This window comes from Pinus tabuliformis, chromosome 4_1, assembly GCF_031772625.1.
Source record: "Pinus tabuliformis cultivar Carrire ecotype Pingquan chromosome 4_1, CPIR1, whole genome shotgun sequence".
NCBI lineage: Eukaryota > Viridiplantae > Streptophyta > Pinopsida > Pinales > Pinaceae > Pinus > Pinus tabuliformis.
This window is the reverse complement of record NC_142303.1, coordinates 201,364,702-201,389,277: the sequence shown is the minus strand read 5'-3', so window position 1 is coordinate 201,389,277 and position 24,576 is coordinate 201,364,702. Positions and strand designations below refer to the sequence as shown.

At 40.1% G+C, this 24,576-nt stretch overlaps 1 protein-coding gene across 2 annotated transcripts in view; it reads right to left on the bottom strand.

Annotated features, from left to right (window-relative positions):
- LOC149174919 (uncharacterized) overlaps positions 1 to 20,774 on the bottom strand; it is a 34,597-nt gene extending 13,823 nt beyond the window's left edge. The window contains exons 1-2 of one of the 2 annotated variants that reach the window (XM_089422713.1): positions 20,411 to 20,774; positions 20,169 to 20,300 (exon numbers count right to left, since the gene is read on the bottom strand). In XM_089422713.1, coding sequence (XP_089278839.1) covers positions 20,169 to 20,300; positions 20,411 to 20,477 — 199 coding nt within the window. In that variant the 5' untranslated portion in view covers positions 20,478 to 20,774. Of the gene's footprint in view, positions 1 to 20,168; positions 20,325 to 20,410 lie in introns of both variants that reach the window. The other variant, XM_089422711.1, reaches the window with a different exon arrangement.
- Positions 20,775 to 24,576: the final 3,802 nt, after the last annotated feature.

Sequence of the window (24,576 nt, the reverse complement as noted above, 5' to 3'; positions counted from 1 at the left end):
ATAGTAAACAAATGTTTGGAAGGATATCTTCGTTGCTTTGTATCTGATAAACAGACACAATGGGTCAAATGGTTGCCTCTGGCTGAATGGTGGTATAACACTTCCTTTCATACAGCAACAAAAATGACCCCATTTATGGCACTTTATGGGTATCAACCACCATCCATCACATCATATTTAAGAGAAAATTCTAAGGTTCAGGCAGTGGAACATCACATCGAACATCAACAACAAGTCCTCCAACTCTTAAAGGATAACCTCGTGTTGGCACAGAATAGAATGAAACAACAGGCAGATCAACATCGCAGTGAAAGAAGTTTTGATGTAGGTGATTGGGTATTCCTACGGCTACAACCATATAAGCAAATGTCCCTCAAGCAAGCTAAGAAGGATAATAAATTATCACCAAAGTATTATGGTCCGTACAAGGTGTTGCAAAAGATTGGTACTATGGCATACAAATTGGAGCTTCCTGCAGCTTCTCGATTGCACCCAGTTTTCCATGTTTCATGCTTAAAGAAGGTTATAGGCAACAAGCTCCCAGTTCAAACAATATTGCCAGAACTTGACGAGGAAGGAAAAATTATATTGGAACCGGAAGCAGTTATAGAAACAAGAACTCGACAGCTACGAAATCGATCAATTTCAGAATACCTTATCAAGTGGAAGAACTTATCCGCTAAAGATTCCACATGGGAGGATGAGAATTTTATGCAGAAGTATCCAAAACTACTCAAGCGTTGAGGACAACACTTTTTTGAAGGAGAGGGGCATGTTGGGTCCCTATAATACTAGTGATTACCCCATTACTATTGTAGTTATACCCCTTATTTATATTGTTGTGCCCCATTGCCCCCATATTGTTATTAATGTGCCCATAGAATCCCTCTATTATTATTTTTGTGGCTTTATATTATTATTGTTAGGTCGGCTGGATTATATTGTGACTCCATAGACTCCTATATATAGAAAGGAGGTTTTGTCATTTAAATCATCCAAGAATTGTTCATTTATGTAATGTAAAGGAGGTTGCCCCCTCGAAGAGGCTGAATTCTAAGGTGTTGATCTATCTTTTCTTGAGCTGGTTTCATAACAGTACTACAGTAGTCATCTCCTTATCAAGCATTATTTCACCCAGATCTTGAAGTTAATCCCTTGTTTCAAATATCCTCATAAAGTACAAGGCTATCCCTTCTTCTTTTGATATCCTTAGCTTGTAGATTTCTTGCCCTAGAGAGATAACTTCTCTTACAGTGCTTACAAAAAAGTTAAAAACAACTCTACCAATTTGCCATATATTTCTTTTGAGGTGTTGAGTTTAGATACATATGGAATGAGGGGATCCTTGATAGATTCTATGAGAATCCTTTGAGCCCTCACTTACCCTTTCATAAACTTTGCAGATGCTTGAGCATCTTCCTTTGCCGGTTTGGTGATAGAGCCTTTGACATGATCCATCACCTCATTTTCAATGAGATTTAGATCTGTCATCTTCTTCCATGCAAAATAGTTTGAATCCCTAACAATTTTTTGCTTTCCTTGCAAAAAGACATTTTGACAGATTCAGACATAAATATATTTACTTGTGAAGAGGATTCTTCCACTTGTTGCCTCCTTGAAGTTTGATGATGATATAGCTAATAGAGAGCTTCTCCTTGATGAAGATAGTTCTCTTCGAGAATGATCCTTGACCCTACAAAGAAGGAGATCACTTTAGATCCTTTGATGGTAATGTCCTTGATAATGATCAATGATGACTTCTTTATGATGTCTTGATGCTTCTTGGATGATTTTCTTCAATGGTAAGGACCTTGCTTCTACGAGAGGGAGATTGCCTTAGAACTTTTGAAGATGATGAAAACATCCTTGATCTTGCTTCTCTAGGATGAATAGTCTTCAAGAAACTTTGATTTGTAAGTTCCTTCAACTTGAGTAGGGTCTTTGTGGCCTTTTGAGGATCCTAAGACTTCTTCTGGTGTAGACTTCTTCTTCAATATAGGGTTTTGACACTTCTTTGTAGATCTTGACTTTGTTTTGATATCCTTCGAGATTTGATCCTTTAGTGCTTTTGTGTCCCTTGATGAGATGCCCTTTCTTTGATTTGTCACCTTAGCTCTGATACCATGTTGAGAAATCTAGGGCATAGTGATTAGACGATTTCTTTATAATGATAACTGCTTGTGAATGCTTTTTACTTCTTTAGATTAGAATCTTCACTTTAGCTAGATTATTATAGTGTTCTTCTTCATCAAACAACTACCAAAGCATAAACAATAAAGAGACAAGAGACACAAAATGTAGGCAATCAGCCAGGGCCAAAACCTCTCCAACTTGAGAGGAAAACCCAAATGAATTCTTCTTCTTATAGAGACTTCAATTGACGAATACCAAGACCAAGACCCTTGACCTATTTTCCTCTCCAAGACCAAGTCACAAGATCCTTCCTTTCACTGTTGCTTCTTCTTGCCCAAGTCAACACTTGGTCAAACTGACTTCTAGCACTGCTAACTTCAGCTACTCTGACTTTTCGGCCTCCTACCACAATCCTGCAATTCTCGACCTGACTATACTACTGCAATTCCCACGTGTGAGCTTGATTGAGATATAGTGGAGACCCTTTCCTTCTTCGCTTATCCTGAAGACTTCTTTAGGTGATCTCGGCTAGCAAAGGAGCTGGAATGGAGACCCTTTAGATGACTTTCTTTAGGACTAATGTGAATTCTACAGAAATCCTAGTTTCTGCCACAAGTGCAAGGAGATTTAGCCCTAAAAACAGTGCCCAAAAACTTCGCTCTTCCCCTCGTCCCTGGTTATGAAGCTATCTTCTTTGATTTTTCGTACCTCTTCTTTCTTCAGATTTGCTAAACCAAATTCTTGTCTTCAAATGAAGGCTGAGCTGCTTATATATAGTGGTATGCCCATCAAATAAGTCGAATTCTTCTAGTGACAAGACCGACATGCCTTTCTAGAAATATCTTTAGGCCGACATGAAGAATATTTTATGACAACGTCTTTGGAGGGTTATCAAAATTACTTTTTACAATACATAACATGTCTTCAACATATGACATTGACTTCCTATACTTTATGACTTGATGACCACCTAAAGACTCACAATGGGAGTCTTAACTATAAAATAAAATCCGTTGATCATGAAACCCATGAATCAAGCATTATAAAAATAGTTTTATTTTCTTCTTTACATCAATTACAGTTGAATTTTAGGTATGTTCTATGCTTAGAGCAATTTATTTCAATTTTCACAGTTAGCTCAATTCTTTTCCAGATTAGCAATAACATCAGCATTAAAGTAAACTGCAGATAGAACACAAACATAAATCGAAGAAGACAAGCCAAGACAAGAGGACACACGATGTGGCGCTAGCTAGGGACAAACCCCAATGTGGGGAAACCCTTGATCAATTCTTCTTATATGTTCTTTAATAGTTCAGTAGAGAGAGAGAGAGAGAGATAGTACGTTTACAACAGAAGTCAACACTTTGACTTATCTAGATAAGAGCATAGATCATCTCTAAGAAGATGATACATGAGATCAGTTGAAGACATACTGCTTCAACTGATTCTCCAAGGTGACTTCTTCACCTATCGTTGTGTTGCATTTCGTCATCATGCTACACCTCACCGCGCTGCACCCATCATCACTATGTTGCATCTTATCATGCTTCATTAATCATGATTGTACCCATCACTGTACTACATTATGTGCCATTACTGCACCATGTTGCCATACTGACCTATGTGTTGGCTGCATCTTGCTTGCTTGTTGTCCCTAGCATGCTTGTTGTCCTTTGCATACTTGTTGTTGCATGCCAGTTGTCCCTTGCATGCTAGTTGTACCATTGCATGCTTGGTGTATTTGTTGCTAAGTACCATACAGCTGTCCCAATGTTAGTTAGTTGTCCCTTGCATGCTGCTCTCCTTCGGAGACAGATGCTCTCGCTGTTCCGTTAATTCCCAGCAGTTTTGGTTGTTCTGGCTGTTCCGTTAATTCCCAGCAGTTTTGACTGTTCCCAGTAGTTCTGGCAATTCCGACTGTTCCCGGCAATTCCGGCAATTCCCACTGTTCCCGGCAATTCCAGCTTCTAGCCTCTGCGTCAGCTTTCCTGCTTGTTCCGGCAATTCCCGCAGTTTTGGCAATTCTGGCTATTCCCGGGAGTTCTGGCAATTTCGGTTATCCCCAGAAGTTCCGGCAGTTCCGACAATTCCAGCTTTTCCCAGTAGTTTCGGCAGTTCCGACTTCTGCCCTCTGCGTCAGCTTTCCCGGCAGTTCCGGTAGTTTCGGCAATTTCAGCAATTCCGGCTATTCCGGGAGTACAGTAGATACATCGATGCGTCCATCAATAGTACTACTATGGTCCCTAACCCCATTGCCCTGCTCATTGATTAGATGAGAGGAACTTCCCATGAGTCCCAGACTGCATGGGTAGGATGCCTCGACAGGACAACTAATCATCCTGTTCACAGGAGAATGAATCATCCTGCCCCACAGTCGCCACAGGAGAACTAATCATCTCGGCCCACAGGAGAACTAATCATCCTGTTTCACAGTTGCCACGGGAAAACTAATCATCCCGACCCACAGGAGAACTAATCATCCTGATCCACAGTTGCCACGGGAGAACTAATCATCCCAGCCCGCAGGAGAACTAATCATCCTGTTCCACAGTTGCCACGGGAGAACTAATCATCCTGTTCCACAGTTGCCACGGGAGAACTTATCATCCCGACACACAGGAGAACTAATCATCATGTTCCACAGTCGCCACGGGGTATCACAAGGGAAGGTTGAACCTGTCATCTTGTACATGGCCACCACCAGGGGAGGGTGAGTCGCCCTGTGGTCGTATGTTGCTCTAGTAAGTACCCCAAGCCCCCCAGAGCTCCCAGAGCTCAATGCATGCAACATGCAGGACCCTTATAAGAAGGTCTCTCAACGACTCTAAGTCGTTCGAGAAAGTCACAGATTTGACCTTTCCCCGAGGCTTTGACAAAATGTGTGCGACCTGTACATCGGTCTCAATGCGATGGAGTCTCCTCGCTCATCGACTTAACATATCCCAAATAAGGCAGTATCTAATGTTTATCTGCTAGAGCAATCATCAAATACAGGATTCCTCAATAATCGAATCCCCCCTCTGGTTGTCACAGAGAATCACAGTAGTATTCATCATGTGTACAAACAGCTGACTTAAGAGCTTCTACAACCATGCAACTTCACATGAGATCATACTCGTAGCTATGTATTCTGTCTCGGTGGTGCTTATAGCAACCGACTTCTGCTTCCTGCTCATCCATGATATCGAAGCAAAATCCAAAGAGAACCAGCACTGAGAAGTGCTCTAGTGATCCTCCACACCGCCTGCCCAGTGAGCATTCGAATAATCAAGCAGTTTCATATTTCTGACAATGTATCTCAATCCATGAGAGATTGTGCCCCGAAGATATCTCAGAAGATTTCTGACACCAATTCAATGAGGCTCAACCAAATATGAGCTCACCATGCTAACTGCAAAACATATATCTGGACAGAAGTTGACTAAGAACATCAACGTGAATGAGTTTATGAAACTCAGAGGCATTTCCCAAATTTGGTCCGACATCACTACCATATAACTTCTGAAAGTTAAGATCCTCGAAGTAGTCACAGGCTTGCAGTTTACCATTCCACATCCGGAATCTAACTCCCTCTTACTTCTGCAAATGAGAGGGCCTGCACCTGTCAGAAATAGGTCTTCCTCATAAGGTGCTGGTATGAGAGGTCTATCATCCACAACCTTCAAACAATGGTTTGGATCGGCTTCACTCTTAGTGAATCTCAGGTTCATCTGACAGCTATCAATCCTCTCATACTACGCTCGGGAAGTTTTGCTTCAAACCATAAAGGGCTTTCTTCCACCTGCATATGTGAGATTCTTGATCATCAATCTCAAACCCCTCGGGTTGTTCCAAACCTGTGGACCTGCTACATGAGGGGAATGGTCCCATTGTAAGATTTTCCTTCGGTACATCTCAGACATGTACTTTCATGCTCTTTTTCAATTCAGGCATCCCTATCACCATCTGACTCACAGACCTCTGGTGCTATTTGTCAATGGACATGGTCCCCAGTGGACTTCCTGCAACTTGATACAACCCTGAACTCAAAAACATCCTTGAAAATTCTATTTTCAAACACGTACCTTTCCATCGATGAGTGCCACCCTGTAACCTTTGACTTCCATTGCTGAAATGGACACCAGGTTCTTCTTGCGATCAGGTACATAAAAGAGATTATGTAAATGAATCGAGTTACCCTCATTCAATTGAGGGGTAACATTCCCTACACCCTTTCTGGGATAGGTGGCATCGGCTCCAAGTATAATCCCACGATTGTTTCCATCTCTACCAAATTAGAGAGTGCACCCTTCTATCTGATGAAGTGCCTTGAAGCACTACAATCAATAAGCCAGATTTCCAAAGAATCTGAAGGAGAGGGCCAATACAAGATAACGCTTTTTTATCTTATCAAAAACAACATTTGATTCTTCATTCCTGGGGTTCCTTGCTTTCTTTGAAGAGTCGGCCATTTCCTTGATGACCTGCATTACCTGTCATTCCTTTGATCATTGAAGATGTCCTTGGAATGATTGTTATCTTCATCAAGAGATGTGTCTCTGCCATTCGGACACTCCTTCACACAATGGCCGAACTTATTACAACCAAGGCATCTGCCTTTCCTTCCACCCTTAGATCCAGACTTCCGAATGAAGTGATCCTTAGGTAGGCCATCAAAAACTTCTGTTGCTCTATTCTGATAATATTCTCTACTTCGACTTCACCCTCGGTGAATTTGAAGAGGGATGAGGAATCCACTGATCCTTTTGTCCTTTCCCAACTGTCTTCGATGATTGCTCTTTCACTCTTGCTTGGGCATTGTCTTCACCTCAACTCTGATACCATGTTGAATTTTAGGTATGTTCTATGCTTAGAGCAATTTATTTCAATTTTCACAGTTAGCTCAATATCTTTTCCAGATTAGCAATCACATCAACATTAAAGTAAACTGCAAATAGAACATAGACATAAATCGAAGAAGACAAGCCAAGACAAGAGGACACAAGATGTGGCGCTAGCCAGGGACAAACCCCAATGTGGGGAAACCCTTGATCAATTCTTCTTATATGTTCTTCAATAGTTCAGCAAAGAGAGACAAAGATAGTACGTTTACAACAAAAGTCAACACTTTGACTTATTTAGATAAGAGCATAGATCATCTCTAAGAAGATGATACATGAGATCAGTTGAAGACATACTGCTTCAACTGATTCTCCAAGGTGACTCCTTCACTTATCGTTGTGCTGCATTTCGTCATCATGCTACACCCATCATCACTATGCTGCATCTCATCATGCTTCATTAATCATGACTGTACCCATCAATGTACTGCATTATGTGCCATTGTTGCACCATCTTGCGATACTGACCTATGTGCTGGTTGCATCTTGCTTGCTTGTTGTCCCTAGCATGCTTGTTGTCCTTTGCATGCTAGTTGTCCCTTGCATGCTAGCTGTAACATTGCATGCTTGGTGTATTTGTTGCTAAGTACCATACAATTGTCCCAATGTTAGTTAGTTGTCCCTTGCATGTTGCTCTCCTTCGGAGACAGATGTTCTGGCAGTTCACGACAGTTCCGGCACTTCCAACTGTTCCCGACAGTTCCAGCAATTCCGACTATTCCCGGTAGTTTCGGCTTCTGCCCTCTACGTAAGCTTTCCTGCCTGTTCCAGCAGTTCCCGACAGTTTCGGCAATCTCGGCAGTTCCGGCTATTCCCAACAGTTTTGGCTTTTCCCGGCAGTTCCCAATAGTTCCGGCTTCTACCCTCTACATCAGCTTTCCCGGCTGTTCCTACAATTCTGGCTATTCCCGCCAGTTCCGGCTTCTGCCCTCTGCGTCAACTTTCCCCGTTGTTCCGGCAATTTCGGCAATTCCGGCTATTCCCAACAATTTCGGCTTTTCCCAGCAATTCCGGCTTCTGCCCTCTGGATTAGGGCAGTGTTATCCCTTAGGATCTCTCCTCCTACTAAAACCCAAAGACAAGTAGAGAGGAAGAGATCCCAAGTGTGTTGAAATGACTTGAAGACCACCTCTATTTATACTAAAACGTTGAGCACAAGTGGGGTTTATTTGGTTGCTAGTCGACCTTGATGAATTGTCCCATAACACAAATAAATTCATATCTCCATGAATACTTATCAGAATCAGATGATCTTTAAATCAATCCTACACCTCTCGATGTGAGGGATCCAAGAAAAATATCAGCGTCCATTAATAAGATGACCCACATGGAGTTTGGCCCTAGTTGCCAATTTTAACAATTACATATAATCATAATTACACATGTCATTATGAAGACCGAACCTAGTTACATTTTTCAACATGCCCCACCTTAAAGGGCGTATCTATTGCTATTTCTACACATCATGCTCTCTTCCCCTAGAGCTCTGAGCAGTTATGAAGACAAATCAATCAAAGGCAAAAGGCATATGAATAAAGGTGGAAAAACAAAGGTCGGGGCCACGATTGCTCCCTCCTACAATCATATACCCAACTGTGGGCTTCCCCTATTATTGCTACCCTTATACCATGGCATGTGGCTTGGAGCTTTCCCTTGATCCCCACTCCATTCCATCATTATATCACATGCCACCGACCACTTGATGGATGTACCATGAATATGTCACCCCCTTTAAAGGATGAAACCACCTAATAGGGTCCTTGGATAACCCTCTTATTGAGCTTGGAGACACCTGTACATACCAAAGCCCACTATGGAAGGGCATGCCACCATGAAGTGTCCATTTGATTCCATTTGATTACTTGATTACTCTAATGATTTTTGGTACTACAGGGCAAGGGGACGCATTAGATATTTTGAAAGATTGCAGGTGGGTCTCCATTTGGAGTTTGGTCTCCCTATACGGGGTCCAAGCCCGCCAGTTGGTCACAACGGCACTTGTAGCGTGAACGTTGAGAGCCATCGGCCTCCAAAATAGCAAAGAGCACTTCATGGACCCCCAGCACCATTCATTGACTGCTCATGTTCCACCTTTTTGGATGAGGATGATGCACTTGAATCACCACGCCCAATCGGCTTCACAATTGCACCATACACTTGGCAGATGTTCCAGGGCCCAAATGAGGATATGTCTCACCATGGGAGACAAAGGGAGGTCTTACGTCATCATTCCAGCCCTTACATATGGTTTACAAGCATTATCGATCTACTTGGAGACCCATGAAGATGTTATTGTGCTCCCACTCCCGCTTGGGGACACCACATGTGACTTGCATGGATATCAAGGGGGCAACCCCTTGATCACTATGTTTGGAGCCCATTCTCTCAACTTGGCACACTTTGGACTCCGCTAGGCCTTCTCAATGGCCCAACGACTCATCATGTTTACTATTTTTCCCTCTTGAGAGGCTTATTTTTGTATTATGCAGCTATCTTGGTGGGTCTGTCACCAAGGGATGTTACTATTGCACATTATTTTATTATTTGGGGCTTAATTAGGCCTAATTAGGCAAATCGAACTCTTTAGGAAGTGTTGCACACATTTTGTCAAAGTTCCAAGGAAGCAATTGTACCATATTTTTCAAAGGATTAAGATCATCAGCCATTAGCACTTTGAGTCATTGTAAACCCATTATACAAAATATGTAATGTAAATGATGCTAGTAAGACAGTGTGTTTATGTAATAACATAGGTAAGCCTATTATTTTGGCGACAGATTTCATCCTAGGAGGTTTTTTGTCTCACTGATTCATTTCTGTTTCTAAACACGAATAATTGGCAGAGTTTTTCCCTCCAACTTCACCCCAAGGATAAGGTGGATAGGGTGGAATTTATCGTCAAAATCTTAGTGTTCTAGTCGAGTCTTCTATAAAAGTGATTTGGGAATAATTTAAGCTAATTGGCTAAATTATTTTATTACAAGTCACTTGGTCAACTAGATCATATTGTGTCACAAAATTGAGTAAATTATTTGAAGGTCTATAATGAACGGGTATTCCCCCTTTGAGGGTTGAATTATGTAAAATCTTATGTAAAAAAAAAATAATGCATGGTCCCTCATACATAAACACCATGGCTAAAATATTAGAGGGTGGAAAAAATAATTAATCCCCTCAAGTGTCAGTTAATTAATTTTTCTAGCAAAAATAAAATTAATCCTAAGCCAGAAAATTAATTAATTAGAGTCAAAATTAAATTGCTAGAAAAATTAATTCTCCAAGTGGAAAAATTCGTGGGTCTTGAAGAAATTAATTTTTGGAGACCTCCACCAAGGGAATATTGGAAATTTCAGGAAAAATTGGACCCTTGGGCCTCTATGGTCAAGTCAAAGTTGATTTTTTTAGGAAATTAGCTCAAAATAATTATTTTTGAGCTAATAAAAAATGGATTAAATGAGAAATTCGAAAATTCCTCAAAAATAAGTATTTTCAATAACAGAGATTAAAAGTTCATCAAGGATCTATTGACGGCCGAGATTATTTTGACGAGGGTCAAGTAAACTAACCATTATTTTCCACTTGAAGGATTTATGTATAAATTAAAGGTCATTTGTGTCTCAAGCCATGACGATGAAAGCTCTCGCTTTGGTCTATGTAATTTTGTAACGCTGGTGTTGTTCCACTAATCTATTGGGAACGTTTGAAATATCATAATAAACTTGGGGTTCAGTTCACGGTGTTCTTTTTCTGATGATCTGTGGTATGTGTTGGTTACAGGCTTTCCTATATTGTGCTTAAATTTTTATGAACTTGTTTATTCATTAGATGGGGATAAGAAAATTCTATTAGTAGATTTTGGGCCTATCTTAGGTGATCTGATTCGCCATATGTCTAACAAATTTGCTTGAAGAAATATATAGAGTTTGTAGGTACACTGGCCCTTGGGCTCCAAGTTCTCAAGCTTTGGAGGAGAGTCGACTTTGTTTGGGCTCCGAGAATTTTGTTCGGTTTTCTTACTTCGTTAAGGTTGTGGGAAACACCATAACTTTCTAAACACATCAGATCTATTGTCATTATTCATCATTTAAAAAATTATTTCTCAAAAAATATTTCATTTTCAAGCATTGTACATTTGTAAATAATTGAAAATAATTTTTCTAACCCTTGTTTTGCAGCTAATTGGAGTTTGGGGTTTTCTTTTGCATTTTTTCATATTGGGTTTTTGGGTATTTTTATTTTCATTTGTGTAGGTGAGATTCAAGCCATTTGAAGGAGATTTGTTGGGGTTTGAGCTAGATCTAGGCCCTTAAGGATAAGATCTAGCCTCCATTTTTTTTGCAAGGCCAGCCAACATCAAGGAATTTTCAGTGAAAATGAGCAAAATTGCAGATCTGAAGCAAATTGATTTTCTGGCGAGGGTTTTGAATTTTTTTAGGGCCTTACGCCCCAGCATCCTCCTCCAGCCTCAACATCAGCCTTCCTTGCCCCTTGCATTAGCCTTCTAAGGCCATGTGTTGGCCCTTTTCTAGCCCTAAAGGCTAGTTGCAGGCCTAAAGAGGCCTCGGCCTCCTCTCCAACACTTGTCGTGGGCTTTTGAGGCTATTTTTGGCCTAGACGTAAGCCTAGAAGGCTTCGGCCTTCCCTCCTAGCCCTAGACGGTGGCCCTAAGGGCTTGTCATAGGCCCTCCAAGGCCTCTTCCTGCTTCGACCTCCTCCATCCAAGCCTGTCGCTGCCCCCTCAGCCCTCTTTCCCTCTTCTTCTCCTCTCCTCGACCCTCTTTCCCTCTTCTTCTCCTCTCCTCGACCCTCTTTCCCTAGCTGCTAGCCCTTCTAGGCCTCTTTCACCCCAACCCTAGCCCTATTAGGCCTAGCGTTAGCCTTTCTTGGCCCTGGTTTGCCTCTCCTCCATCCCTGGTTGATCTCTTGATTTATGGACTGAATATTGGTGGGTTTTGCAGGGAGAAATTAGCTCAAGTTTGGTGTTTTCAGGTGTCAAGTCCATTAGAAAATTTTGGCAACTTTGGGCAAGTGATCTTCAAGGCCTTGGGCCTAGGGTTTGATCTCTAAACCCTCATTCTTCCTCACTGTTTGCTACAGCTCTCTGAATAAATTCATAACAGTGATAATATTTAATTTTTAGTGCCCAAAAATCACATATAAATTGCCTAAATGCACTAAAAAATCATGATATAATTTTGTTAGTCATTTGGTGAATTGGGCACTGTTTCTTGAGCATAGATCTAGTTGATCTATTTAATGAATATCTCTGCATAAAAAATCTGATCAGCTCTAAATACTACATCTTAAGAGGGCTAAAAATATCAAAATTCCATATTGGCAAGCTTGTGTTGGCATTTGGTGATTTTTGGGCACATTGTGGCACACACTCTCACATTGGTGGCTCATTGTTTTCACTTTTTTCTTTATTGTTGTCATAAGTACTTTTAGATATGATATAACATTGAATAATACATCATAAGAAAGTTAAATGTCTCATATATTTGCTTGACAAGTCATTTAGTATCTTATTGATCATATTTGGTTCTGTTGCACTCAAATTGTCAAAGTTCCAAGGAAGCGGAAGTGCCAACTTTTTCAACAAGGATCAGATCACATATCAGCAGTCTGTGTGTCATAGTCATCCCATTCTGCAAGTTATATATTGTAAATGATCTTAGTAAAACCATGAGTCTATGTAACAACCTAGGTAAGCCTATAATTTGATGACAAATTCCATCCTAGGAGGTTTTTTAACCTCACTGATTACCTGTGTTTTTCGACACGGCTAATCAAAAGAGTTTTTTCCCTCCAGCTTAAACCCCCAAAGCTAGGGTGAAATTTATTGTCGAATTATTAAGTGAGTCCTAGTGTTTTAGTTGAGTCTGATGTAAAAGTAGTTTGGGAATAATTTAAGCTAATTGGCTAAATTATTTTATTACAAATCACTTGGTTTACTAGATCATATTGACTCGCAGATGGGTTATGCGTCTTGAAAGAACGTGACAAAAATTGTTTGTATCTAGAGAGCTTGAACAAGAAAGCTAGCAAAATTAGCATCATACACCCTTGTGGGGGTGCTTCAAATGTAGTTACATCGTGGGGGGTAACAGAGCATCACTAGAAAATGTCCATGGATAACCATAGATCTCATATGTGAAACTATCGATTGTGATAAAAATCATAAGTTAAAAATCCTCTAGTTATCCCTACATGTTGGGGGATAACAAGTCCTAAGGATAGAGGAATGTCAAGTTATGTAGCACTATGATGTATTGAAGTGTTTCTAACAATAGCACTCAAATGAATCTTTCATGACACCAAGGAGGATAGATGTATCCTTTAACTATACCATTCGATACACTAATATGTGAGAGCAATCTCCATTGAGTGTTGTTCATGGTGTGATATAACAATAGGACAACTACATGTTTATGTAAGGTTAGTTTCAAGCGTGCCTAAAAAAGGGTTGTTGATACACTCGAGAGTACATGGAAGACAATTCTATATACAGGTGTTGTCTGATGCAATACTGCTCAAAGGAATACGAACAAAAGTTGCAAGGTTGTCCAACTAGGTGATATTACTTGTATTTTCTATATGTGCTCTTCCCCAACTGTACTTTGACTTGTAAAACAACAGATCTCTATGTTATTTAAAGATGCCTAAACACATTTCTAACTTAAACATAAAAAACTGCTCAAATCTAGAGGCATGTTGGTTCAAGAAAGAACTCTAATACCACTTGTAGTGATCTTTAACCTTTAAACTTGAAATACAAACCAAATGTACAGAGATTATAGATCCAAAAACCACATAGAAGAGACAAATAAGATAGAATATGTGAAATATACCCTTATATTAATGATTTATCAAAAGAAAGAAGCAAAGCTCCAAAGACAACAACACTTGACAAAGCATTCCTTATCCTCCTAGCTCTTTAAATAGATTCTCAATACCAAAACCCTAACTACTCGTGGTCCCCATTATTAAGTACCAACTACCTAGTGGGCCTCATTTAATAAAGAGGACTCTTTAACATTAGATAACTATCCACTGTTATCTAATAAGACTTATTCAAGGAAAATGGTCACATACATTGATTAAATAACTCCTAGATTCCCTAAAGTAAGGAGGTTAAGGTAGGACCCGAAAAGTTATGCACCATGAACAAATGTATGTACAACCGTGGGATCACTGAAACGTTCAACTTACCACAGAATATCAAAAGCCACCTTATTTACAACCATAATAAAATTAAATTGCCAGCTGGTTAGATGTCCAACTGTGCTATTTTTCAACACTCCCTCTACAGCTAATCATCCAACTAGTGAGAGGTCCCTAACAACAAATTTTCCTCATAACGAGAGGAAACTGCCAATGCATCTATTCATTGACACATCTAACCACTGATGGAGTCTCCAACACTATCCACATCTTCAACATTGCATGCACCTCCTCCTCTAGCCATAACCTCCACATGTACCCAATATAGGCTCGCCATCTCTTCTAGTGGTGGAAGCAAAGATTTGTAGTTTGGCCACAATTGCAAATGTCTTGTAAGCAAAACCTCTAGAAGCCAAAAAAAAAAATGATTTTCAATACCTGGAGGTGGATTTTAATCATCTTTCTAAATGTGCATCGCCCATACATTTCACATCTTCATCCTCCACTCTTATCCAACAAAACGTCAAACAACAGCACTGCAGTTCAAACAGTAAATCATTTCACTTAAACTATTGTCAACAAACATTTCATAGCAAACTCTTTCTCTGGAAACATATTCAGCTGCAAACTACTCATCACAGCTACTGATTTAACAGTGTTAAACACACATGGACAGCAAGAGAGATATGAAAGATAAAACATGCAAGTACATTTTTTATTAACATGAGATATACATTTATAGTACAATATGTGACTCTTGGGTTTCAGATCCCAAGGTCTCTTGGACTGCTTTGGTCTATTCGGCTTCCACACTAACCCATTTAGGATTAGGCGTCCAACATTTCCCCCCCTTAATCCGAAGGGTTATGTATGAGTTCAAGAAGAGAGCTGTAATACAAAATGTGCAAAAAATGCATGGCAGCACTAGGCTGAATGTGCTCTATGAAATGTTGATATAAAGGGCAGTGGTTTAAGGATGACCACCAACACTGGAACGCTTAGTGCAGTTCCCGAAACTCTTCCAAAACTGGCAAGAAACTGAAGTTTTCTGTTAGAGGAAGTGATCATATTGTTTTAAAGAGGGAAACCTTCAACCATAAAAGGGAGGTCTCACCCCGCATAAAAGGTAAAACTTCAACTTGAAAAGGGAAGTCTCAACCTGTGATGGTTTAAGGATGACCAACAACTCTGGAATGCTTAATGCAATTCCTGGAACTCTTCCAAAACTGGCAAGAAGCTGGAGTCTTCTGCTAGAGGAAGTGTTCTCAATTGTGTTCCTGGAATTCTTCCAAAACTGGCAAGAAGCTGGAGTCTTCTGCTAGAGGAAGTGTCCCAGATTGCCAACTAAAGGCATGTTCAGAGGCATCTTTTCTTCTGGCTACAACTCTGAATCTGGTATGGCAGGTTGTGGCTCAGGCTCGCTTGATGTGGCTTTGAAGCTTGTAGATGACTATCATTTCCCCCCTGTCAGATACAAGGTGAGAAGATGGAGAAAACTCAACTGCAAGACTGTTCAATACTCTCGAACAAGTTCTGACATGTGTTTGGAATATCTTCTTGGCTGTTGATGCCCATTGCCAAGAAGCGATCCATCCAAGATGAATCTTTGTTCTTGCAGGACGTTTGTTTCTGAAGCATTTGTGTGAAGAATGACTAGTTTTATGACAGTGCTTACATGGATGAAGATCAAAACAATGATCTTTCAAATGGCCAACTCGGTCACAGTGTTGGCATTTCACGATCTGTTGTTGTTGTTGTTGCTGTGGAAGAGGGGCAGAATTTGGAACAGCTGGAGGTGAACTGTCATGAGGAGCAGGTGAACTGTCATGAATGAATCCAGCACTCTGAAAGTGAATGGGCTTTGAGTAGTCTAGAATATGAAAGGACAAGTCCTTGTCATATCCAAGACCAGTTCTGTGCTTGTTGTGGACAAGCTGTTCCCAAGGTCTGATGATGGGCTTGGGAAGTGCAGACTGAGTTTCTGCATCTGCATGTACAACTGCTGCTTTATTTGAATGAACAGTAACATTATTGACTTGCTGCTGATGGGTGGTTGTATCAATGTTCTGAACAAAAACAGGTTCAGAATGATGTCTATTTTGATGTAGCTCTTCTTGCTGTAGCTGTGATTCAAGCTGCAAAAAATCAATCTTTTCCTGTGCATTTTGTAGACATGTCTGAATTTCTGAGAGAAAATCCTTACTGATTTTGACTGTCCCATCAACAGTGGAAAAGATTAGACTATTTAATAACTGTAATGCATCATCAATTTGCTCCATTTAATGACAATGTTGCACAAATATCTCACACAATGCCAAATAACCGCAACTTTAAAGAATATAGACAGCCCCCAATGCTTATGAACATTGAACTCTGTCGTTCCAATTAATCCTCCAATTGATGAGGGTGCCCTTTTAACAGCTCAGACCACATTAATAGAAATGTCTCAGTTCTTTGATGGAATGGATGAGGATGGAAATCTTCGAAATACCAATGGACATGAGAAACCTTTGGATGTGCCTCTAAAGTGCGGGCAATCCTTAAAGTTGTTGAATTTTGTTGCTGTACACGAAGATGCAGGGTCTTTATGCCACGAAGAAACAAGTACGCTGCATTTGGACTTAATACACCTCCCAAGACATTGTGCAAAGCACGTACTGTGCCAATAACCTTGTTTGAACCACTCAAACTGCCTGCAAGAACATCATTATGACCTGCAATATATTTAGTTACCGAATGCAATACAATATCTGCGCCGAGTGCTAACGCTTTCTGGTTAACAGGCGTTGCAAAAGTACAATCTATACAAACCAATACACCCTTTTTATGACAAATCTTGGAGACCAGCTCAATATCAATACATCGAAGATAAGGGTTTGTGTATCAAATGAATTAAGCCATCATTCTTCGAACAACACTGGGAGCCAACGGTTCAATGCGTTATGGACGCTACGTATTCACGCTCAGAGAGAATTCGAATCCAAGATAACAAATTCTGAGAAAAACTATGCCTGCATGTCCACCAATATTTCTCCAACCAACGCTTATGCCAAACTAACATACATACTCAACGACCAATGCACATAGATTAAAAGAGCAGGTTTGATCATTCAATGCAGGTATTCACACCATATAACCAGCATATTGCGTTCAACTATTCAACTTTGCATTCAACATACCATGGAACATGCACGTTTTCCACACGAGATATACGGGAATACATTTGCCACCCTTGCAAGAGTCACAACAACATTACTTGCAATGCCAATGCGTCAATATGAATCTGGAAGGTCATAACAGTGTTATATGAACCAAACAACGCAAACACATATATAAAGCACTGAATGGATATTATTCAATGCACCAGCAGAATTGGATTGTGAATCAATGGAGTCGAAATATTTAGTTTTCACCATCAAACAGCTCAAAATCACTAGTTTTCTTTTTCTTCAAATCGCCATCGCACACTGTTAAAAGGCTCGAAATGATCCCCTTTGCCACAAACAACTCAAAATACACAGTTTCCACCATTAAATTCTCGATATCAATATAATTTTCACATTGGAGCAAAATCACAGCCGCTTTAAGGATTTTGAGCAATAAATTTCTTCAGAAAATGAATTGCGTTACCTTAGTTTGAGCCTCTAGCCATCAAGTTCTCAGGCAGGCAGCCGCCGCTGCAATTGGGTTGTGCTGCAATTCATCACCCCCTTTGAAAATCCGATCTGCAGCGTCAAATTTCTTCCGTTGCTCGACACCGCTATATACTCGCTCATTCCTAAACTTCATTCCTCCATATTCATCAAGAAAGTTGCCAAGAAAAGGCCTGCTGCCTTACATGGCTTAAACTACCCAATACTCCGCCTACTCCGCGCCCGACTGACGGGCTTAGATCCTCTCGCGGTCTCAGATTAAACTTATTTTAATCATTAATGGCAATGACATGAAATCTCATTCTTCATTTGTGGTTTTAAAAAACTCAGGCAGATTTTACAATTACAATTATTTCCACAACTCCGAGGATCGTGACAAATGCCGACTTCGGTCCTCTTATTTTCAAAATATAAATACTGCTCTCAACTTTTCTTCTCTGCATTCCATAAAACGAGATTTTGTTTATACGATTATAAATTTGTACTGCTCTCACAGCCACGCGTAGAAGCATAAATGTCAAATCAAATCAGTCTGCATCTGACAATTCGATTGGCCTGCGAGGTCTCGTCTCTATCAGATGAACAACTGGTCGTTGGGCGGAAAGGATACATTCACGTCATGTTCAGGTTCATGTACTTAACAGCATATTGTTTATCCAGACCAGAAGAAACATACATATGGCCAAAAGAAGAGCGCAATCCCGGAAAACTTAAAAGTGCCTGAGGGGCAGAACTAACAGAGTTTGCCAGCAAAATAAAACGCAGAGTGTTGTATGTGTACAGCGTTAATACTCATTCAGTTTGAATACACATTCAGTTTGAATCGCTTGGAGAGCGTCCTTCAATGAAGAAAAAAATTTGAAAAATGAATACCTCTCTGCAAGAAGGCCGAGTATCCGCCGGACAACGCTCAGTGGACAGATGCGTTAATGGACAGAGCCCAGAGGCGCAGGAATATGGAACGGTTTTGGATTCTGAGCGAATTCAGGGCAGCGCAGGTGTGGCAGAACGACAGAGGCGTTCTTCTGCCTTCCATCAGTTCAGGACAGCACTGGACAGAACAACGCTTCTTTCAGGAACGTTCATGGGCAGTGAGGCAGAGAGCGCAGGTACTATGTCAGGCAAAGAGCGCAGGTACAGAGAGCGCAGTTATAAAACTTCTATGACACTGACGCAGTGAGACAGCGTTTGCAGCTGGTCTCTTGATAGAGGGCGCAGGCTTGTATAAAGGAATATGGCAGAAATAAACTGCACAGAAAGGCCATAAAACAAATGGCTCAAAAATAATTATGCAGGGCAGGAATACGCCTGCTCTGATACCATGTTAAACACACATGGACAGCAAGAGAGATATGAAAGATAAAATATGAGATATGTTAAACATGCAAGTACATTTTTTATAGTACAATATGTGACTCTTGGGTTTCAGATCCCAAGGTCTCTTGGACTGCTTTGGTCTATTCGGCTTCCACACTAACCCATTTAGGATTAGGTGTCCAACAAACAGCACAACAGCGTTTTCTCGATCACTAACTCTTTGTTCTCCATCAAATTTCAACACTAATCTCAGTCTCTTTACAGCAAGTCAGCTCCGACGCCATGTCAGAGAATGTCAAAAATTGCAGTTACAATAAACACACAGAGAGGGAAAGACATAAAACGTAGACAGTAAAATTTCAGCTTTGCTTTCATTGTGCACCATAAGCATATTTATATACAACTGTGGGATAGCTGAAGGTATATCAAAAGCATACTGTTTACAAACAAAATAAAACCAAAATGCCAGCAGCTTGGATGTCCAACTGTACTATTTTCAACAGAGTAGAAGTGAAATAATAGGCCATTTTACCCATCTCAGTGGGAAGGTAATTTAAAGAGGGCACCCAATCACCAGGACTGCTACAAGCGAAATCGCTAATGTGGGCCTCCTAAACCTAGACGAGAACATAGACGCATTATAAACACATCGTTAAATCTGAGCCCTGTATCTTCTTGGTTGATTGGTGGAGTCCTCCTGACATAATAGTTCATTAGCTGCAAGTTGGATATTCTTGCTTAATCAACCTTCCCCCTTCCCACCTTGTGCCCAGAAGATATTAAAAAAATACCACGTTTGGCAGTACTTTAAAATATCCATGTCCAATGCTAAATAAAAAGGGTGGGATACACCAAACAACTTTGAATGACATCTTGCAATATTTCTACCACTACAAACCCCTTAACTTCATCGACCCAAGATCAAAATCAAAAGCCAGCAAAATATAAATCCCCAAAATACAGACTAACCAAAGAACAAACTAAAACTTGCCCCGCACACCCGCATACCTCAACTTACCTTCTTGTGCAATATGTTCCTTCATCGCCTCCATGTCTTCACCGCAAAACTTAACCCTCTCGATTCCTCCTTCATAATCAGCCCAAGCATTGACCTCATGCTGGTGCGCCTCCTCAAAGCTGCCATATTTGCCTGCAATAACATTAGCAATGTTGCCTGCAAGCAACAACCCCAGTATTTGTCTGCATTATCGTGCATGGAAGACGATGAAAAAGAAAAATACATACATATCCTTTGCTTACCTCTCGTGATTTGGGTGTTCTCGTCCTGGAGAACAGCAACAGGCTGAGGCTGCATTTGGACCGCCATTTCGATGAAGAGGTCCAATATGGCTCAATAATAAGCAGTATGTAGATATGACAATATTCTTTGAGTGTCGAACTTTGTGACAATCTTATTTGAGTATTGAATTTTTGTTTACAGACATAAAGTTTGTGTAGAAGTGGGGAGGAAAGGAGACCGCCGGACCAGGGGCTTTTCGGTAACAGAGGAGGCCGGGCCTGGGGGTAAGGAGACCTTTGCAAATTCAAATATTCGAATGAATCGGAAGGCGATGACCTGCTTCCCGTTATAGGGTGAAGCCGATTGACAAAGGCCGTTTGGAACGTTGAAAGTATTTTAACGTCCGTAGGTTAAAAATAGTTTATGCGATAGTCTATAGGTTAAAAATAGTTTATGTAATATATTTGATCGAGTTTTTTTTCTTATGAAGTCTCACATTAAACATTCCCAGCGTCTCGACAAATCTATTACAAGAATTAGCGGTTAAAATAAATATATAATTTTCTCTTGTTTTTGAACGTCTAGCATTCTAAAATAAAATGTGTTTTTTTTTGTTGTTCTTTTCTTATGAAGGGTTACAGTAAACATTCTCTCTGGACCAACTCATCTCAAGAACTCGCTGCCTAAATATACGCGTAACTTTTTTTATCCTTCTTAGCTTGGTGGAGGGGCATTTGTTTGTATGGTTGTAGTAGTATAAATACCAAGTCACCTACATCAAAACTTCTTTTGTTTTGATGTTGATCGACCTGTTGTTTCATTCTGTTCTGTGCCAAAGTGAGGTTATCATTTAAAAGTTGGAGAACCTGTTGTTGATGCTCGATGTGATCTTCCACTGCTTGAACCTTAGAATTTTCTCTTAAAGATGCTGCAATGTACGGTGGATGATATCCATAAAGTGCCATAAATGGGGTCATTTTTGGTACAATATGGAAGTGTTATACCACCATTCACCCAGAGGCAACCACTTAACCCATTATTTTTGTTTATCATATACAAAGCAACAAAGATATCCTTCCAAACATTTTTTCACTATCTTAGTTTGCCCATCAAATTTAGGATGATAAGATGAACTATGAGCTAACTAAGTACCCACACAAGAAAATAATTCAATCCAATAATTTCCAATTAAAATGGGATCGCTCTAAATGGGCGATATAATGAAAAAAGTGTGTATACTTGGTAATTCTATCAACTACAACCATGATGACACTCTTTCCTTCGGACTTGGGTAAACCTACGATAAAATCCATTGAAACCCGCTCCCAACGTTGACTTGGAATGGATAAAGGTTGTAACAGACCTGGGGCCTTAATTGTCTCAACTTTATTTTGTTGGAAAACCAAACATTCTACCACAAAAAGGCCATCCCAAAAAAATCCTTCTTAATCCTCTCGTAAGTTTTTAAACCCTGAGTGTTGTCCTAAGGGAGAGGTGTGCAATTCGAGAAGAATATTTTGTCTGAGTTGGGAATTCTTGTAGAGGTATAAGCTATCTTTATACCATAACGAATCATATTTCCTACTAAATGTACATATGTACTCGGACCTTGGTGCAACTTTTGAATGAGTCCCCACACTTCTTCGTCATTCTTCCATTCATCCCTTGATTTGTTTATCCAATCTGGTTGGATGATAGAAATGGCACAAAGAAATTATTTCACATCCTTATCCTTTCTTGAGAATGCATGTGCAACAACACTTTTCTTCCCCTTTTTGTAGATGATTTCAAAATGATAACCCAACATATTTGTGACCCATTTTTGCTATGCTTTTGAAGATAATCTTTGTCCTAAAAGGTATTTAAGACTATCATGATCCGTTTTTACCTTGAAGTGTCTTCCCATTTGGTAAGGTGACCATTTTTTAAGTGCATGTAGTATTCCCAACATTTCCTTGTCATAAATAGCTTTGTGTATATTGGGTTGTGTTATATTCTTTTCACGACTAGCTGCCCTAGTTAACCTGCGGGTTAGAGGGGTGGCAGAGCCCCCCCGTCATTGTGGTGATTGCACAATGGGGGGGGTCACATGGGGGGTTTGAGGGTGGTATTCCCCCCCCCCCCCTCTAGGGGGTCTGGGGCAGTGCCCCAAGGAATCTTTTTTTTGGACCCTATATTAGGTGGGCAGACCTAGTTATGGTTTTGTGCATGGTTTTCGCACATGCTTTTGGGCGAGATGATTTTTGGTCCATGGGATTGGATGCTTCAAAATGTATATATATGTATTGTAACATTGAAAGGAACATAATGAAAAATCAATCTGGTAGTTCCGGTTTTGGGATCCATGGGAAAACCTCTATGTATATTTGTCTTATGTGTTATGCACTCACTATTGTTTATTTTCTTTGTTTTAGAATTCGTATGCAGGTAATTTCTGTAGAGGGTTAGAACCTACATTTGGTATCAAATCCATTCTGGCTTCAAGGGGATGCCTTTGTTGTTGAGGGGTTTCGCTCGAGCCTATGCTAGACCCTGTTCTGTTGGATATCTGTGGGATCGATTCTGGTGGTGGAAGAAGATGGCGAGTAGTGGAAAGATAGAGATCAAGAAATTTAATGGTGAGAGTTTTGAGTTATGGAAACTCAAGATGGAGGATCTATTGGTAGATAAATATCAGTTGATCATGATAGATCCAGGTACTAAACCAACGGGAGTGTCCAATGAAGAATGGAAGAAGTTGGACCGGAAGGCAAAGAGCACAATACAATTGTGTGTCTCAGATTTAGTATTTTTGAATGTATCAGGGGAAGTTATGGCTAAGGATTTGTCATACAAGTTAGGGACTTTGTACCAATCTAAGCCTCTCATGAATAAACTGTTCGTATGGAAAAAGCTATATAACCTGAGGATGAAAGATCGAGAGTCGGTGACAGAGCATATGAACACATTTAATATTGTGGTAAGTGAGTTATTATCTCTTGATATTAAAATTTCAGATGAAGATAAGTGCATCAGTTTGTTGTCTTCTCTACCAAATTCGTGGGATAGTCTAGCTATTGCAATAGGTAGCAATTAAACTTCCTTACAGTTTGATGAAACAATCTCATCCTTGCTAATGGAGGAAATTAGATGGAAAAATATGGAGAGCAAGAATGATGATGCCTTGTCTATACGAGGATGGTCCTAGAACAAAAACAAAAATAATTCATGGAGTGGGAGTTCTACATCTAGAGGGATATTTAAATCTCACCTCTATAGGTGTGTTGGAAATGCAGAAAGGAAGGGAACTACAAAAGGGACTGTAAATCTAAAGCTCCTGACAGAGGAAATGGATCTAATGATGCTCCTTCTACAGAGGCGAAAACCACCTCAGATGAAGGTGGGAATGTGTACTTGGCTTCTTCAAGTACACATGTAGATCATGAGATATGGTTGATTCACTCAGCTGCATCCTTTCACTTCACTTCCCATAGAGAGTGGTTCTGTCAGTATGAGAAATATTATAGTGGTGATGTCTTCTTGGGGGATGACAAGAAGGCTAAAATCGTTGGTCACAGAAAATTTAAGTTGAATTTGCAAGGTGGAAGGATTACAACACTTCTCTGTGTTCTTGATATTCTTGCATTGGCCAGAAATCTGATTTATGTAAGCAAGCTAGATGATGCAGGTGTAAAAACAGTGTTCGAGAAGGATACCTGCAAGATAGTTTGGGGAACATCGGTATTGATGCGGGGTGTTCAAATTGGAACTTTGTACAAGCTGCAAGGTAGCACTGTTGTTGATGGGTGAAATAGTTGTGTGGCTCCTGAAAGTGGAGCAGAAAATATAGTGGTCTCTGGAGAAAAGACCATGCTATGGAATCAAAGGATTGGACATATTGCATAGAAGAGCCTTTGAATACTTCATGGTAAAGGTATAGTAGAAGGTATGACTAATAGCTCTTTGGATTTTGATTTATGAGAAAATTGTGTATATGGGAAGTATAATCGGATGAGCTTCCTCTCTGGTGGTAAGAGGGTGACACAAATATTACTAGTTAAGTTTGTATACTATGTATCATTTATAAATGACTTCTCAAGGAATACATGGATATGTTTCCTTAAGAAGAAATATGAATTCTTTGACACGTTTAAAGAATTTAAGGCTCTGGTGGAAAGCAAGATAATGGTGGAGAGTTTTGCAAGAA